This window comes from Rhinopithecus bieti, unplaced genomic scaffold (genome assembly GCF_001698545.2).
Source record: "Rhinopithecus bieti isolate Rb0 unplaced genomic scaffold, ASM169854v2 scaffold_33121, whole genome shotgun sequence".
Lineage (NCBI taxonomy): Eukaryota > Metazoa > Chordata > Mammalia > Primates > Cercopithecidae > Rhinopithecus > Rhinopithecus bieti.
In genome coordinates, this window is record NW_016814090.1 from 153,439 (window position 1) to 172,292 (window position 18,854).

General features: G+C 46.2%; 1 protein-coding gene across 1 annotated transcript; it reads left to right on the plus strand.

Annotated features, from left to right (window-relative positions):
- The first annotated feature begins 1,881 nt into the window (after positions 1-1,881).
- Positions 1,882-18,527, plus strand: CX3CR1 (C-X3-C motif chemokine receptor 1). Its single transcript, XM_017849661.1, has 2 exons — positions 1,882-1,990; positions 15,517-18,527. The coding sequence occupies exon 2, from the start codon at positions 15,526-15,528 to the stop codon at positions 16,591-16,593; it is 1,068 nt and encodes a 355-aa protein (XP_017705150.1). The 5' UTR covers positions 1,882-1,990; positions 15,517-15,525; the 3' UTR covers positions 16,594-18,527.
- Positions 18,528-18,854: the final 327 nt, after the last annotated feature.

The following is an 18,854-nucleotide window of genomic DNA, read 5'->3' on the forward strand; positions in this document are numbered from 1 at the left end:
CTGACACTGGACGCTGGTGCCCATGCTTGCCAAGCATGAAGCCCTATGCTGCTAGCAGCTGTGGAACATATCTATTTGCTTTCAAAGCGGGTAAAGTCGCGTCCTGGACAGGATAGCCAGGTGAGTTGGGAAGGGAAGACAGCCCGCCATGGGCACAAGCGTGTTGGGGGAAGTGGAAGTGGTGAGAACACAGTAGGAAGTGAGAAGGGGCAGGCAGTGCTTACCAGGCTGTGGACTTAAACTAGGAATGAGAGAACCCCTGGAGGCATTTAAGTTGGCAGACTTGGATTTCAGGAAGAGCTCTCTGGCTTCCGGGTGGAGGATGGCCAGTGGGGTAAATGGTGAGAGGAAAGACAGAGAACAGAGAAGGTTGGATGGGCTTGAGAAATTATCCAGGCCCTGGATGGAGGTAGAGATGTGGGCTCATGAACACAGAGGGGATTACTGATGTGGGGTGGATGAGACTGTCCTCAAGAGTGTGGGACGGGAAGAGAGGGAGAGTCTTGGCCAGGTCCAAGAAAGGAGCCCTCAGAAGAGGAGGGGAGTCAGAGGCAGGGAAGGGGCTGAGGCAGCCGGCCCTGCTGAGTGGACCCCAGGAGATGTATCATGCAGTGGTGTGGGGTGGGGAGAGGCCAGTGTCAGAAAGTGGACGGGGAGCGGCCTGACTCTGCTTTTGTCCTTCGGCCTTCTGGCCAAAGGTAGGGAAAGGTGGCCAAACACTGAGATCAGGAACAAAGAAAGAAAACTGCTGGTGAACTTCCTCCACCATGAGAGGGCCACCAAGCCCGCAGCACTGCACTGCAGCCCCCAGCTCTGTCCTGGGGTTGGGGGAGGTGAGGAGGGGCAAGGTGGGGAGCGCACAGAGCACTCCCTGTCCTCAGAATACCACAGTGACTAGAGCTAAGGGAGCACCGGGTGCGACTGGGATGTGGGCAGCAAGGGGCCAGAGGGGCCTCGAAGGAGTCAAGGACCATTTAATGAAGGTGTATTGAAGGCCTACCGCGGGGCCAGACCCTGGCTAGGGATGGATTGGAATTATATAGTATGTGCCAGGAGTCAGGCAGGTAATGAAGTGATGGGAAGGTGGTGAGGCAGTAGCGGTTGAGATTCACGTTGTAGTCACCCCAAGCTGGCCAGGCCAGGGAGCAGAAGCACGACTGGATGCTGGAGCCCACCAGGTTCCCCACTGCAGGGCAGGAGTGGCAGGGGGAGAGACTGTGAAAGGAGCCTAGGCCAGGTCCTGGGTGAAAGCTGTGTCCTGAGGCTTGACTGATGGGTATAGGGAGCCACTAAATGCCTTGGGGCAGAGAGGTGAGGAAAAAAATATTTATTGAGCATCTACCAGTGCAAGGTACTCACTAGATGCCTTCCACACCAGAGCTTCTCAAACTCAGTGTGCGTATCAATCTTCCAAGAATTTCACTAAAATGCAGATTCTAATTCAGCAGATATAGGGCAGGGCTTGAGGTGCTGTCTTTAATAACCTCCCAGCACCTGGGACCACACTTTGAGGAGAAGAGCTGTGTGTGCCCCAATGTGGTCCAGTGAGTACTCTGGGGTCCCTCTCATGGGCAGGGAAGCTGAGGGCCCCATGAGCTCTCCCAGCTTCCTGAAGGCACCCCATTGATGAGAGCTGACTGTGCTGTGCTTTGCTGACCGCAGGGCCTGCTCCTTGCCCCCTATCTCCAGGTTGGGGTAAGTGGCACCTCTCTCCCTCCAGCTCCACAGTCTTCCCCGAGGTTTAGGTCTTCCAGGTTTATAAAGTCAGGCCCTCCTGTCGGCAGCTGGCCTCCACCCTGGAGTGTCTGAGCTTGCCTGTTGCAGCATCTAAAGATAGTCTCCCTCACAGGAAACAAGATACTATTGGCTAACTCTGCAAATAAAATGCTCTTAGAGGGAAGGAAAGGGAAATACTCGTCTCTGGTAGAGTCTGTGCAGGACAGGGTGGCTGATTGGCAGATCCAGAGGTTCCCTTGGCAGTCCACGCCAGGTAGGTGCAGAGGACTAGTTGGGTACCTGTGGGTGGGGTGGAGCAGTGGACAGCTAACAGGTTCATAATGTTTGTTTGCCTTATGTGCACACAATGGAAACCATTTTCCTGGGGATGTTGTAGCCTAAATATGTCCAAAGGGATGGAAGAGTGGGGGAGGCAAGGAGTGATCAGATCATTTATAATTACACTCAACCTGGTGGAATAAGATTAGAAACGTTAGTAATTATACTTTAGAGACGTAGAGAAAAGCTCATGATTTTATACTAACTGAAAAAAGCATGAAAAATTGCATCTGGATGCTGTTGAGGAATTATTGCTAATTTTTTGAGATGAGAAATTGCATTAAAGTCTTCTTTAAAAAAGAGTCCTTATCTTTTAGAGATGCACACAAGTGTTTATGGGTGAAATTAAATAATTCAGGAGAGACATTAAGTGGGGAATAGAGGAATATTGACCATGGGTTGCTAATTGTTGAAGCCAGGTGATGGGTACAAGGAGGTTCTCGCTGCTTTTTTTGAAAAGTTACTTTTATTTGAAAATTTAATAATAAAGAGTTTTAAAATGTTATCTGCATTTTAATATAAATATAAATGCACTTAATATAAATATAAAATACGTATAAAATGTAGATAGAGAAAAGCTAAAAGATTGCTGTAGTTGATTCTAGGAAACTGCATTACAGATAGATTCATGGTTTTTTTTTTCCTTTTCTTCCACTTTTTGTGCCATCTACAGGTTTTTGGTTTTTTGTTTTTTTGGGTTTTGTTTGTTTGTTTTTTGTTTTTTGAGACGGAGTTTCGCTCTTGTTGCCTAAGCTGGAGTGCAATGGCACAATCTCGGCTCACTGCAACCTCTGCCTCCTGGGTTTAAGTGATTCTCCTGCCTCAGCCTCCCAAGTAGCTGGGATCACAGGCATGCACCACCGCCCGGCTAACTTTGTAGTTTTATTAGAGGTGGGGTTTCTCCATGTTGGTCAGGCTGGTCTCGAACTCCCGACCTTAGACGATCCGCTGGCCTCGGCTTCCCAAAGTGCTGGGATTACATGTGTGAACCACCGCGCCTGGCCCATATACAGTTTTTTAGAAAAGCTATTTTAATTGATAAATTCCTGGCACAAATTTAGTGTTCAATTTTGATATATGCTGTTACAACCGTTGTGAGGACACTCAGGCTCAGGTTTGTGTGGGTGGAAAACATGGTCTTCAGAAAGAAATTATGAGTGCAAAACAGGAGGAAATCCATCAGAGACCCCAGCTGAGGAATGGCCATGGCTTGTTATTTCTCTTGCCTTGCCTCTGGCAATCACAGCCTCACAGAGCCTGCAATCCTTGCTTTGTGAGTTTATTGCTCAGTCCAGAGAAAGGCTAAGCAATTTTAGGATTCTTTCAATACCCCCTTCCCCCCCACACACACACAAAATTAATTTTTGAAATACTTGAGGTAGAAAACTTGAGGCAGAAAAAAACTGAGCCCAAAAAAAGGAAAATTGAACCATGTGAAAGCAGGCAAGAAAGCTTGCATTGCTCGGGGCACAGTTCATCCCAGGCCCCGAGGGCGCTTTGGAGGGACCTGGGTTTCCTGAAAGGAGGCAGGGTGGGCAACAGACCTGTGCTGCAGGGCCGTGAGGACCACCGTGGGTTGGGAATGGGGGCAGTGGATTGGGGTTCAAAACCCCTGAGAATGAGAAATGGGCTCAGGAAGGTTAGGGTGGATTCTTTCATCTTCCTCTTCGCTTGGCTTTATTTTCACAAAGGAAGGCAGGGCAGGAAATAGTCTCAGCCCAAACTCAGTGTGGTTCTTCTTAGTGCTCAGGCTGACCTGGCACTTGCCACACCTTTGGGAAAGGAGCACCTACTATCCATCAGCCACGTGCCAGTCTCCACAAAGTCTGCCCCTGAGCCCTGCTCCTCAGCTGACCCCTCTTCACAGATGGGGACATAGGCAGCTTGGCTTTGGAATGAAGTCCTGGCTCTGCACTTGGTGACTGTGCACAGCGCTTGCTAAGTCTGTTGCCTGCTTTTAAAATGGAGATTGTCCATCAGCCTTTGAAGCCACATAATGGGTATGTGTCGACTTTCTACAAGGATTAAAGGCATGATATAGAAAGTCCCAAACACACTGCCTGACCCGTCTTTGGTGCTCAAGAAACAATATATGTTGTTGTCATGCGGAAACCGAGTCTCAGAAAGTTTGGATACCTGAAAAACACTGACTACTATTGAATGAGGTTGTGAAGAATCCAGAGCTGTAGGGGTAGGAGAACAAAGAACGTGTTAGAGCTGACCCAGTCCACCCCAGCCCAGGAGGAACCCTACCCGGCCCCGGGCAGCTATGGCACAGTGGCAATGTCAGGTATGGTTCTCCCTAGCCAGAGACCCTAGCCTCAAAAAACCTCCTGCTTGGGATCCAGGCATCCAACTGCTCCTCCCCAGCCCCAGCCTCTGACCCAGTGTCCTGAGTTCAGAGACATTTGGAACCAGCACCTGTAATGGAGGAGATGAACAAGGAGGGGAACTTCTGCTGCTCCATAGCAGGTCGTGGTCGTAGGAGAGAGTGGAACCTGAATGGCAGAATCCAGATCTTGGCTGCCTTTCCCGAGGACATGTTCTGATTCCTAGCAGCGCAGCCCAGGCATTCCGAGAAGTCGGGCTTTCTGGCATCACTCACTCTGCCCAGAAGAGCCCGGGGAAAGTTGGGGCTTCTAGCTGAACCTTGATCCCACCTGCCCTCTTGAGGGGTTTAGAATCTGCTGGCTGCTACACAGGTGGGATTCTCACGGCAAGCTGGCCACAGCTGATGCTTCAGCCCTCTCATCTTGTTTGGCCAAAGTGCAGCATTTTAGCTTGTGAGTAGGGAAGAAAAGCTGTATTATATGTCTTTAAACATCTTCCTAGACCACCTTTGTTTTCCCCTTAAAGTGTACTTAAGGAGAAAACGAAGTCTCCTTTCAGTGTGTTGTATTTTGTTTATTGCAAAATGTAACACACTGAAAGAACACTGTCTGGGTTAGCAAAGTATTAGATTTAATTTCCCACATTACCACCATCCAGGCTGAGAGAGAGAACCCCAGAAGCCTCTCTCATGTCCCTTCCTGACCACAGCCTCTTCCTCTCCCACAAAGAACCATAAGTCTGACTTTTATGGTGATTACTTCCTTGCTTTTCCCTATAGTTTGACTGAATCTAAATATCATCCCTAAACGATATAGTTTAGCTTTGCCTATTTCCGATCTTCATGTTTGGATTCATACTTTTTGGTTTGGCTCAAGACTAAACTTTTAAAATGCATCCATGTTGTAGGAGACGTACATGCACAAAAATTTTCATGGCAACATTGTCCAAACTAGCAACAAACTGAAAGCCACCTACGTGTGCATTAGCAGCAGAAACAGCAATAAATCACGGGCTATTCATACAGTGGAATCCTATGCAGCAATGAGAATTAGCAGTCTACAGCCACACCAACAGCACGGGTGAGATGCTTTCAGAAATACTGAGATGAATTTAGAGATAAAGGCACAATTGGTCCATATCCACAGGGCACTTCATCCAGTGCATCTCCACCAGACACAATTTGTATTTCCATGAACAAGAGTCATTTGCACTGCTATCTGCTATAACCTACGGTGCTGTAAAATTAGCTCAGGCAGTAAAAGGGGGAGATGGCCCCAAAGAGTATGCTAGAAAGGACTCCCAGTCCTTTCATCATTCAGTGTGTGTCTATTTTCAAAGTCTTTCATCATTTTTCCTTGTAGTTACTTAGTGTGGGATTTGAGACCCCTCTCTTTGTCCCTCTTCTCCCTTTTTGGCCTTGGCTTTCTCTGCATCCTTCCCCGAAGCCCTGCACTCAGCCTAAACTGAGTTTCCTGAACACTCCGGGAGCATGTGGGTCCCTCCCAGCTCCACCATCTTCACTGCCTTCTGTTTCTATTTCCCTCTGCCTGGCCTTGGCCCTGGGAAACCATCCTATGCGCAGACCCTCTGTGACTTTGTCTTCAAAGCCCACCCCCTATTCACTGCCACCTCCATCTTGGTCAACCTGGAAGACTTTCCCCATCCTGAAAACATCAGCTCAAATGGCAGCTTTTTTTTTTTTTTTTTTTTCGTAATATCCTCTTGATCACTCTCCCTCAGTTTTTAAGGAGACAGATATAGAGGTTCAATCCTTGGGCATCCCATAACTTTTCTTATATTCTGTTACTAAGCAATAATAAACACTTCTAGGAACTGTATCTTAAACACTTCTGCCTCTACAGAATTTAGTACAGTGCTTAGTATTGGTGAAATAGAATTAACAAAGTCTTCTTTCAACACAGAGATTCTCTCCACAAAAGGAGTAGAGAAAGAACCGTTTTATTATGGAATAAGCAGTAAACCAAAATGTGCAGAGCATTATAGGCCTTCTACTAAGAGATTGCAAGAACAGAAAGAAATCTCCCCCTTTTGTATAGCCAAATGGATACAATCTGTTACACCCATGTTATCAAGACAAACAATAACATTCCTCAAGTAAAAGGTCTTGCCAGCACCGTTTGCCATACATGGTTCACTCTAAATTTACCTGGTAATTAGGCTAACCACTTGTGTTAGCTAACTGGCTCTACCCAGAGGAAAATCAAATTTATCTTTAAGACAAGGGATAATTTTGCAGCACAGAGCAAGGTTCTTCAGTTAGGCTCCTACCTTCCCACAGAAACTAGGAGATAGAAGCACTATCTCCCTTAGGCTTGTTTACATTTCAAAGAGATGACGCCCAGGTCCTTGGGAAAGACTAGCCTAGCTCATAAAGCTGACAAAAAGCCTATCTACTTTCAAAAGGATTTACATACATTCAAAGAGAGGAGAAAATACATACAATTTTCCAGGCGGGCACAGTGGCTCATGCCTGTATTCCTAGCAATTTGAGAGCCTGTGGCGGGTGGATCACCTGAGTTCAGGAATTTGAGATCAGCCTGGCCAACATGGCTCTACTAAAAATATAAAAATTAGCTGGGCGTTGTGGTGGGTGCCTGTAATCCCAGCTACTCAGGAGCCTGAGGCAGGAGCATCACTTGAATCCAGGAGGTGGAGGTTATAGTGATCGCACCATTGCACTTGCACTCCAGCCTGGGCAAACAAGAGTGAAACTCTGTGTCAAAAAAAAAAAAAAAAAAAAAAAAACAGTTTTCTAAAGTCAATGCTGCTGAGAATAAAAAGGAGGTGAGGAGAATCTCCTGTCGCTCCATTTTTAACAAAGTAAGAATTAAAGGTTTTTATTTTTAATTTTTACGTTATCCTTAGAGCTCAGAAGATATGGTACAGATGCTTCAAAAATAATTTTTTTTGACTTAATTAATAAATTAAAACAATTAACAAGTCCATCCTTTCTCAAATTATTCAAAAAAAAATTTTTTATATGAAAGTATTTGCCTTTCAAAATTTTGGGGCAGTTTACTTTGACATAAATAAATAAATACCATAAAGTATTCTAAAGAGGAAAGGGAAGGGCGGGGCTTCAAACACAAAATAATGGCAGGTTTTGTAAAGGGGCAATTCACCAAACCCAATAAGATTCTCCTGTTGCTGTTTTTTTTTTTTTTTTTGGGGGGGGCTGGGGGGGGGGGTTGGGGTGCATTTGGCCTGTGTGAAACCCTGGCGGGTAGACAATGCCATGCTGTTCTAGGTGGGCTCGTTGCTATGGGAATAGATAGTCACTGAATTTACTTGCATAGGGGATGGGGTATAAAATGTTTCCTCATGGCTCCTTAACGTGGAACTCAGCACTCCTCTCCCCATCAGCCTTTGCTCTCTCTGCATCCCAAGGGATGTGTGTTATAAAAATAGCTGCCATCATAAATGAGAAAACCATCAGGACCTGGTAAAACTTGGCTTCCCAAACAGTCAGGGGTCTGGGCATGGCAGCCAACTGAGAACCTTTCTGTCTAGTGCAAGGTAAACAAGATTTGCCAAGACTTGACCAACTGATCCAGCTCCCTGTCTCCAAACAGAACCTCATCTGAATGCTGAGAGGCTTTGCCCCAGAAGTGTCATGTTCCCTGCGCAGGCTGCTGGGCAGCCTCTCTGTTGACAATAGACCACACTTTTGCTGACCTAGGACTCATGTTGCTCTTTAAGACTGCTTCCTTGGCCAGGCATAATGGCTCACACCTGTAATCCTGGCACTTTGAGAGGCCCAGACAGGAGGATCTCGAGGCCAGATGTTCAAAACCAGCCTGGTCAACATAGTAAGACCCCATATCTACCAAAAATAGCTGGGCATGGTGGTGCACACTTATACTCCCAGCTACTTGGGAGGCTGAGGTGGGAGGACTGCTAGATCCCAGGAGTTCAAGGCTGTAGTGAGCTATGATCACACCACTGCTCTCCAGCCTGGGGAACAGAGAGAGATCCTATCTCAAACAAATAAACAAACAAGCAGTTTCCTTCTGTTTGATTCTTGCTGAAAAATTGAGCATGCCAGAGCTAGCAAGCCTCTTTGAGGTGGTCTGGTCCAATGCTTTAATTTCATACATCAACAAACTGAAGCAGAGCGGAGTGACCTGTCCAGGGTCTCTCAGCCATTCATCTTCGGAAATGTGTGGGCTCCTGTGAAACACATGGCTCTTAAAAGCACTATCATATATTTGAAGGCAGAAAATAGGCTAACCCTTCAGCCTTCAGACTTTTCCTCTCCAGAGAAAATTACCCCAGTTTCCTCACCATCGTTGATGGGAGCTAGATTCCTGGGGCTCTGGCAGTGTGGACAACCTAGTGGTGGCTAGAGGAGCAAATAATACCCCACCTTCCATTTTCCACTCACCAATCCCTGAGGGTCAGCCTGCTAGGTTATGAGCCTAGAGGGGAAAACCCCAACCAATTCAGAGATGCATCATGGACCAGTTTCTCTTAAGGGGCCTGGGTCTGCTATTTTCAGTTCTACTTTGAGAGAAGTGGCCTGCAATATCCTGCAGATTTCCCCTCCAGGGAGAAAAGCATTGTGCAGTGCAAGGAGCACAGGCTTTGTGGAAAGAGGCATCTGGGGTTGAGATCCTGGCTCCTTTGCTTCCTTGAAAGCAAGTTAACCAAATATCTGGGCCTCAGCTGGTTAATTTATACCGTGGGGATCATCATTTCTCAAGTGGGATTGTGAAGAGAATATGGTGGGATCTTGTATGTGGAGCATGACACTTAGCAGGCACCCAGGAATGGCAGCCTCCTCTCCTTCTAAACTTGGACTTTCTGAGGGTAACTTCAGATTCTGCAACGCCAACAGCACAATGACATCCTCATAAGGAAAGTTTGGGTTGGGGCTCCTCGAGCAATTCTCTACTCTCATTTGGTACCAAGAAAAGATTTAAGCCTCACAATTTTCTTGGCACCAGACTGAACCTCAAACCTAGTCTTCGCTTTTACTAAAAAGCCATAAACAGAGACCAGGAGAGTAAAAACTACCAGAAGATACACTAGATCTAGAAAACAGTAAGCTGGATGTGAAGCCAAAAGAGAAGGGGAAAGCAACATAAAAGGATGTCAGAGAGAAGAAGAAATGGATTTGGGCCATCTAAAGAAGAAGGGAAGTATAGAAAAGGGAAGCTGATTGGAAACAATGGGTAATGATGAGCATCCCTCCCCTAAAAAGTTAAAAAATAAATAAGCAGGCATGAGAAAAGGAAGTAGGCCAGAGGAAGTAGACCAGGATAAGCCACGGATGTGAGTGGGGAATTTTACAAATTTCTACTTGGGTGTGAAACGTGTACACTCAAAGCTCTGTCTAGGTTCACCGAAACTCTCAGCTCAAGGCCATTTAGTAAAACCTTGGCTTAACTGAATAGTGGGTAAGGAGGCCTGAGGATGGCCCAAAGAAGGTTTAAATTCTTACTGGCTACTACACTAAGTTGTAAAGTGCAGCCTTAGTTGATGGTTCTTTTATTAGTGCAACATCCCAGAATGCATGTGTCTTATAACCCTTGTGGATATGAAACCCAGCTGGGTAGACATTGCAAAGTCTTACCTCATTTGATTCTTCCATTTGGTTTCTATTGTCCCTCAGGGACAAAGGAAAGCCATGGTCCAGCCTAAGATGAAAGCTATTTAGACCTCTGGCAGGCCTTTGACCACCCTGCGGGCCACCCCCAAGGCATGGCCACACTCCCATCTGCTGCCAGGAGGCCCTATCTTTAGGCTCAGCTCCCAAACCTCGAACATCTTGGAGAATCCACAAATAGGAGGTGCACGCAGCTCAGGCTCAGTATTCCTTAAAAAGCACCTTGCTAAAGCTATCAAGTTCACTGGAATAATTCTGTGAAGGACACATCTTCACTGATGTCAGCTTTCTGATGTAAATGGTGCCTTCACATGCTCTGGGGCATTTGGCTACCAAGGGTGGGTTTGAACTAGCTCCAGCACACAGAGTACAAGTCCCTTCAGAACCAGGCAAAACCCTATGTTGCCCCATGACTCATGCTGTTTCTTGAGATTTGCATAGAAAACAGAGCTGCTGTTACCCATGCTGATATCTATTTTGTGACCACATATGTTCAAAAGCCACATGTGAGAGGTATGGTTGAAATGAGAGGTTGTGTTTTCCAAGTTGTTTTCTGACTGTGAAGAGCTAGTGAGCCTCTGCTCACCTCCTGGGGCTCTACATTATAGAGCTGACGAATCTCTTTTCTTGCTGCTTGAAGTCTTTCATTCACTTCTTTATTCATTCATTTAACACATCAGGCACCTACGAACTTCTCAGAGTTCAAGGCTTCCTAGCCTATGATCAGAAAGGACACCTGTGTGCTCATGAGCACCCCTGAGATCAGGGTGACTGATAGGGTGCTATCATCACTACTAGATGAAACTCTTCGGAACAAAGATCTAGGATATAATATTTATCCTTCTGCAAATGTTCATATGGCATTCACTGTGTACCAGGCCTTCTGTTGAACATTGGCCTACAGAGCTGAAGAGGACATAGGTCTTCTCTTAGGGACTCCTAGTCTTGGGAAAGAGGAATGGGGAAGGGGTGTAATGTGAAGTTAAAAAAAAGTGCTGAGGCTGAACACATCTGGGCCCTCACTGCAGCCCCATTGCACATACACTGCATCACCTTCAATAAGTTATTCACCCTCTCTGAGTTCATCTACTCGCCCATAAAATAGAGATGATTCTTTTATATGTTGGCACCACTTATTATGTGCAGCATGATTGTTATTGTACTAAGTTACTTATTTTCGTTTTCATATAACTCATATTTTGTTTATTTTATTTTAAAATTCCAAATGAATTAATTAAACTATTTTCCAAAATAGGTAATATGTGTACATGGTAAAAAACATTTCCAAAAGTTTACCACAAAAACTGTCTCCTTTCCCACATCCTCAGTCCTTCAGAATCCCTCTCCAGGGATAATTACTATTACCAGCACCAGTGTATTCCTTCAGAGATATTTAAACCTTGTGCAAAATACGCACACATCGTTATTTTCCACAAATGACAGAATACTATGTACATGGTACCTCACCTAGCTTTTCTCATTTACCAGTATATCTTAGAGATTGTTCCATAACAGAACATATAGATTTGCCTGTTTTTGTTGTTTTTCCCAAGTTTCCAAGAGCTAGAAACTGTGTTTTTAAGCAGTTGCTTGGTATTCCATTAATTGGACTTATCGTACTTTGATCTGTCCCTAGTGATGGACATTGGGGTTGTTTCCCTTCATTTATATTTGAAGCTTGCTGCAGTGACAGTGTACACACTTGCTTGAGCATCTGTGTGTCTATGATAAATCCCAATAAGCAATTTAAAGTCATTTAATTCTTACACTCTCAACAAACCTAAGAGGTTATTTTTTAGAGGAGATAGCTAAGGCTGTTGTTTTGATGCCTTTTTACCACTGGATTTGGGACTCAACTGTTTGGTAGTCATTGTGTCCTTGACTCTTCTCCCCTGCCAGGATTTGAACCCTAAGCCCAGGGCCCGAGTCTCCTCCATCTTCAAGGGAGAGTGGGAAGAGCACAGGTCTTGGCCTCAGTCCCGCTCCCCGTGCTTCCAGCTGTGCCTCCTGTGAGGCATGATGTGTGCAAAATGGAAATGTGAACATGAAGGTCAACAATGTCCCTCAATGACCAGTACTGATCCTCAGAATCACGTGGGAACTCATAGAAAGCGGTATCTGTACCACTCTTTCCTCTGTAGCATGGTCCAGATGACTCGTAGCAGGGACCACAGTATGCTGGGTGAGCACCCACTGCATGCACTCACTGTGCCAGCACCAAGAGACTCCTGTGGGAGCCATGGCAATTCTAGGGTCTTCACTGGGGACTCTGAGACAGCAGGGAGCTAGGATGAGGGCTGCAGAGTGTTCTTCTGCCCGTACTGAGCAGACCCTTTGGATGGCAGGGAGCAGTCCCAAGCCAGATGGGTGCCCATAACCAGCCATTTAGCTCTCAATACATAATACCACCACGTGTCAGGCAAAACCATCCCGCCCAGAGCATTACCTGAATTTGCATACCATCTTCAGAGGATACATTGACCCACTTCTTCCATTCTGCCTTAATCAAAGTTTTTATGTGAATTTTCCCCATTGAAAAGACAAGCTCCTTTCTGGCTTAGACTGTGCTTGACTGATCTTTTCATGAGCTTCCTGCCAAGCCAGGACCACCCAAGGCTTATATGGAGCCTTGGTGCAAATTAGAGATGTCCCTGTGCACCTGGCAGCCCTGAGCCCAGGCACCCAGTAAGGCAAAGGGCCTGATTTGGGGCCCCTCTGCCACTCAACCAGAAAGTCAGTTGCTTATTTCTAACTTCCCTGCCTTCTCCACATTTGTCCCATTCCTTCCTCTCATCATGAATATCCCCAGAGCCATTCAGCAGGGCAGTGAATTAAATATAGAACTTTTTTTTTTTCAGAATTGCAGAAAGGATTAGATTGATAATGATCCAAGTAGAGCAATAAGTCTGACAGTTTAGTAAAAGCTCAATAAAGGGCGGCTTACTTCCCCTCCCACAAAATAATCTGAAAAGAAAACATGTCTTATTTCAGGGGGGAAAATAAAATAAAGTGACCTTTAAAGATCAAATTCCCAGGATACCCAGGGTAGAGGTGGAACATGGGAGTCCACAGGCAGCCTTGATGATTCCAAAGATCCAAAGGGCTTCTGCTTCCTCACATAATGCAGGAAGCAAATTGAACATGTATCAAGTTCTTGCTGTATGCGACACACATACACACACACTGTGCCAGGTGCTCCCCCTAAAACAGTTCTGTGTGCAGGCATGAGAATGAATCCTGATCTTACAGACAAAGAATGTTAGGCTCAGAAGTTTCAAGCTCACCCATCACTCAGCCAGAGAGGACAGATGCAGGATTCAATCTCGGGAGTGCCGGAGTCCACAGAAGTTCCTGGGCTAAAGGACCGACCACAGGCACGTGAAGAGATGCAGGACAATTTTTATTGGATTTGAGGTCAGCTTTGCCAGCTCTTCTCACTGGGGAAGGGGAGGGAGGGGAAGGGGAGGGAGAAAGTAGCTAGCTCCAGGGTCCCTAACATAGAACCACCAAGGACTTGACTATTTTTACTCATGCAGCAGCGTGTCTGGGAAGATCATGCTCTGTGACAAGCTACAGGCACTAAGTAGCAATTTCTGTTTCCCCACATAGAGCTTGAGTCATATGAAACTGACATGGATGTGGCTCAAAAATAGCTGCATGTCAGCCATTTTATACCATTCGACTTGAATATTATTAATTAATGTCACAACCAGAGATTATTCTCTGAGAAAAGGCCATTGCAGCCTGAAGCAGAGAAAGCATACACGTTCCCTGGGGTTGAGAACTCATCACAGCCTGAGACAGCTTGGGTCGTAAAGCCCCGGCCCACTTATCCCAGGAGATTCTGGGTGAGATGCAGGCCTCAAAGAAGAGGCTGGGAAGGGAGAAGTGACACCCTGGCTGGGTGGGCCTCATCTTGAGGGAGGGAGACACCGCCTGGGTAAAACCATCATGGAAAGGGTATAGTGGGGCGTGGAAACTCCCTCGGTTAAAGCGTGAGCTTTGCTGTAAGTTGTGGTAAAGAGGTAGGTGGTGACAACCAGGAGGCCTGTTTTGAGGGTTTCTGAGGGACCCATCTGCATCTGTGGTATCACGAGGAAGGGAGGAGGAGACACCCAGAGGAGCAGTATGAAGGGGCTGCCTCCCAGCCAGCTCTGGAGTGAATGACCAAGTCCTGGCTGCGAAAAGAAGGGGAGTGCAGCCTGCAGAAGTGTCTTCTTTTTTCAATTCCTGCTCAGAAGGTAACAGGAGATAAGAATAGTGGGGAAGACCAGACCAAAGTGAAGTATAGGGCTGGTAATGGTAAGGGGAGCCTAGGCCAGTAGACATCGGAGCCCCATCCTCCATCTTGGATCAGCCAGCCCCTCTATGACTGCAGAGCCCTGAATGATGGCAACACCTCCTCTTCACTTAGGGTTGTAGGATGACCAACAGTCCTGATTTGCCTGGGAGTGGGGGGTTCCCAATAGGTGGGACTTTCAGGGCTAAAACCAGGAAAGTCCTGGGCAACCCAAAACAAGGTAGTCACTCTAGAGTGTATGACTGTCTGACACCTGCTAAGAAAGAGAGGGACTTGTTGGTTATAAGGAGAAGAAAAAGTGAAACGGTTCTCAAAAAACAAAGATGAGGGCTTCCCGGTGCTGTTCTGCCCAAGGCTCTGGGTCTGAAGCTTCTCTCTCCAGGCCTAGCTTCGTGGAAAAGTAAGAGGCCAGAGAGTGGAAAAGGTGGAAATAAAGGAAGAGGATGGAGAATTGCTTTGGGGAAGTTTGGACTGGAAGTGTGAATTACAGCTGCACCCCCAATTCACCCCATCTCACCCCTGCCTCCTGCTCATGGCTCTCCCTTTCTCATCCACACATTGGTCAAACTAGCTAGCTTTTGGAGAGACTTTGGACAGTCAAAGAAAAACAGATCTGTCTCAAGCTTCAAAAAGCCTAGAGCCGGCCAGGCTCTGTGGCTCACGCCTGTAATCCTAGCATTTTGGGAGGCTGAGGCAGGTGAATCATCTGAGGTCAGGAGTTCGAGACCAGCCTGGCTAACATGATGAAACCCCATCTCTACTAAAAATACAAAAATTAGCCAGGCATGGTAGTGCATGCCTGTAATCCCAGCTATTTGGGAGGCTGAAGCAGAAGAATCGCTTGAACCCCAGGGGGCAGAGGTTTCTGTGAGCTGAGATCGCACCACTGCACTCCAGCCTGGGTGACACAGCGAGACTACATCTTAAAAAAAGCCTAGAGCCAAATGCTCACGGAGCCATTTACTGCATGGCTCTGGGCAAGTCAAAGGAGTCTGCCTATCCTGTCAAAAGAGGCTGTTGCAGTCTTCATCACAAGACTGTTGTGGGGATTAAACAACACAGCAAATGGGAAGCTGGGAAATGTAGTGTGCACCCAACCAATATTTGTTTCTTCCTGCCTGCCTACATATGAGGCCACACAGAATTCCAACTTTGTTTTTCTGAGAACTAACGCAGTTACTTGTTTTTCTTTCTGATCCAGGCTGTCCCCATGGATCCGTTCCCTGAATCAGTTACAGAAAACTTTGAGTACGATGATTCGGCTGAAGCCTGTTATATTGGGGACATCGTGGCCTTTGGGACTGTGTTCCTGTCCATATTCTACTCCGTTGTCTTTGCCATTGGCCTGGTGGGAAATTTGTTGGTAGTGTTTGCCCTCACCAACAGCAAGAAGCCCAAGAGTGTCACCGACATTTACCTCCTGAACCTGGCCTTGTCTGATCTGCTATTTGTAGCCACCTTGCCCTTCTGGACTCACTATGTGATAAATGAAGAGGGCCTCCAAAACGCCGTGTGCAAATTCACTACCGCCTTCTTCTTCATCGGCTTTTTTGGAAGCATATTCTTCATCACCGTCATCAGCATTGATAGGTACCTGGCCATCGTCCTGGCCGCCAACTCCATGAACAACCGGACCGTGCAGCATGGCGTCACCATCAGCCTAGGCGTCTGGGCAGCAGCCATTTTGGTGGCAGCACCCCAGTTCATGTTCACAAAACAGAAAGAAAACGAATGCCTTGGTGACTACCCCGAGGTCCTCCAGGAAATCTGGCCTGTGCTCCGCAATGTGGAAGCAAATTTTCTTGGCTTCCTACTTCCCCTGCTCATTATGAGTTACTGCTACTTCAGAATCATCCAGACGCTGTTTTCCTGCAAGAACCACAAAAAAGCCAAAGCCATCAAACTGATCCTTCTGGTGGTCGTCGTGTTTTTCCTCTTCTGGACACCCTACAACGTTATGATTTTCCTGGAGACGCTTAAGCTCTACGACTTCTTTCCCAGTTGTGACATGAGGAGGGATCTGAGGCTGGCCCTCAGTGTGACCGAGACAGTTGCATTTAGCCATTGTTGCCTGAATCCTCTCATCTATGCATTTGCTGGGGAGAAGTTCAGAAGATACCTTTACCACTTGTACGGGAAATGCCTGGCTGTCCTGTGTGGGCGCTCAGTCCATGTTGATTTCTCCCCATCTGAATCACAAAGGAGCAGGCAGGGAAGTGTTCTGAGTAGCAATTTTACTTACCACACGAGTGATGGAGATGCGTCCCTCCTTCTCTGAAGGGACTCCCAAAGCCTGTGTCTACAGAGAACCTGGAATTTCTGAACCTGATGCTGAATAGTGAGGAAAGATTTTTGTTGTTGTTTCTTACAGGCACAAAGTGGTGGACCCAATGCACACAAAACCACCCCAGAGTGTTGTTGAGAATTGTGCTCAAAATTTGAACAATGAACAAATTGAACTCTTTGATTGACAAAGAGTAGACATTTCTCTTACTGTAAATGTCATCAGAAATTTTTGGTTTGCAGATGACAAAAATTCAACTCAGCCTAGTTTAGTTAAAAGGGGGTGGTGAATATTGTTCATATTGTGGCAGAACAAAAGGGTGTCTGAGCCCTCAAAGTGAGGGGAAACCAGGGCCTGAGCCTAGCTAGAATTCCCTCTCTCTGACACTCAAATCTTTTAGTTATTATAGATCTCCCAGACTTACATGACACAGCTTTATCACCAGAGAGGGGCAGACACCCATGCTTCTCTGGTCCCAAGGGCAAAATTCCCAGGGAAGTGCTCTGATAGGCCAAGTTTGTATCAGGTGCCCATCGCTGGAAAGTGCTGTTATCCATGGGGAAGGGGTATGTAAGATGGAAGCTTCCAGTCCAATCTCACTGATAGATAAGCAGAAGTACATATTTCCAAGAAGTTGAATTTGTACTGTTCTGATTACACAGAACAAATGCCCCACACCACCCTTACCATGTGCCTGACCCAGCCTCTCCCCTGATTACACCAGCCTCATTTTCATTAAGCCCTCCTCCATCACATCCTCAAACCTATAAGGGCTCCCCACTGCCTACTGCATTGAGTCAAAACTCAAATGCTTGGCTTCTCATCATGGGATCCTACCAACAGATTCCCCGTTGCCTCCTCCTTCCCAAAGGGCTCCACCCATCCTATCAGCCTGTCTCTTCCACACGACCTAATGCATCTCCACCTGCTCCCAGGCCAGTAGGGGAAACAGAAAAACCCTGCCCCAAAATAAGAAGGGATGGATTCCAACCCCAATTCTGGTAGCTTGGGACTAATCAGGCTTCAGTTTCCTTGTCTATAGAAGAGGGATAAGCCTTTCACATAGAGATCATCCTTTCCAGCAGAAGGAACTAGCCACCAACTCTTGCAGGTCTCAACCCTTTTGTCTGGTTCCTAGACTTCTGCTTCCCCCACACCTGGCACTGCTGTGCTATGCTCAAGTTGTGGTGCTCACAAAACTTAGAGAAGACTGCAGGTGCTGCTGCGTGGCATAGCACAGACACAGAAGAGGCTGGTTCTTACGATGACACCCAGTGAGCACTCCCAAGTCTACAAAGTGATAGCCTTCCCTAACCCGACTCTCCTGGACTGACTTGAATATCCCCTCCCAATCACCTTGTGGCAAGCCCCTGCCCATCTGGAAAAATACCCTGTCATTCATGCCACTGCCAACCTGGGGAGCCAGGGTCATGGGAGTAGCTTTTTTTCCCCCCTAGAAACGTTTGAAGCAATCTAAAGCTTTAAAGCTTGAAAACCAATTGTAATAATGCTAAAGAAAATGTCATCCAATCTAACCACATCAATATTGTCATTCCTGTATTCACCCATCCAGACTTTGTTCACACTCTCACATGTTTAGAGTTGCAGTCGTCATGTACAGATGGTTTTATAATCTGATTTGTTTTCTTCTTCACATTAGACCACAAATAGTGCTCGCTTTCTATGTAGTTTGGTAATTATCATTTTAGAAGACTCTACTAGACTGTGTATTCATTGAAGGCAGATGTGGTATCTGATAAATTGCTGTGTGTCTGATAGTTCTTTGGCAGTCTTCATGTTTGTATAATGAATGAGAGAATAAGTCATGTTCCTTCAAGATCATGTACCCCAATTTACTTGCCATTACTCTATTGATAAACATTTAACTTGTTTCCAATGTTTAGCAAATACATATTTTATAGAACTTCCATCTGTATAACTTTCTTTTTCCCATTCAATTATTTCCTGTGGTTAAATTCATTGCCATGGGGAAAGCTGAGTCAAAGGGCATGGGAACATGTTAGCTTTGGATACACACATATGAAAGTCAATATTACACAACCTTTACTGAGTTGTATTATATACAAAATGTGAATGCAGATCCAGAGCTATTCCAAAAACGATGAGACCAGGCCTCTTCCCTCAATAATTTAACATTTAAATGCAGAAGAGAAGTAGAGGAATAATCACACTTTGCATTAGGTGGTAGCACAGGAGTACTATGTGACTTCTGACCTGAGTCTTTAAGGGAAAGG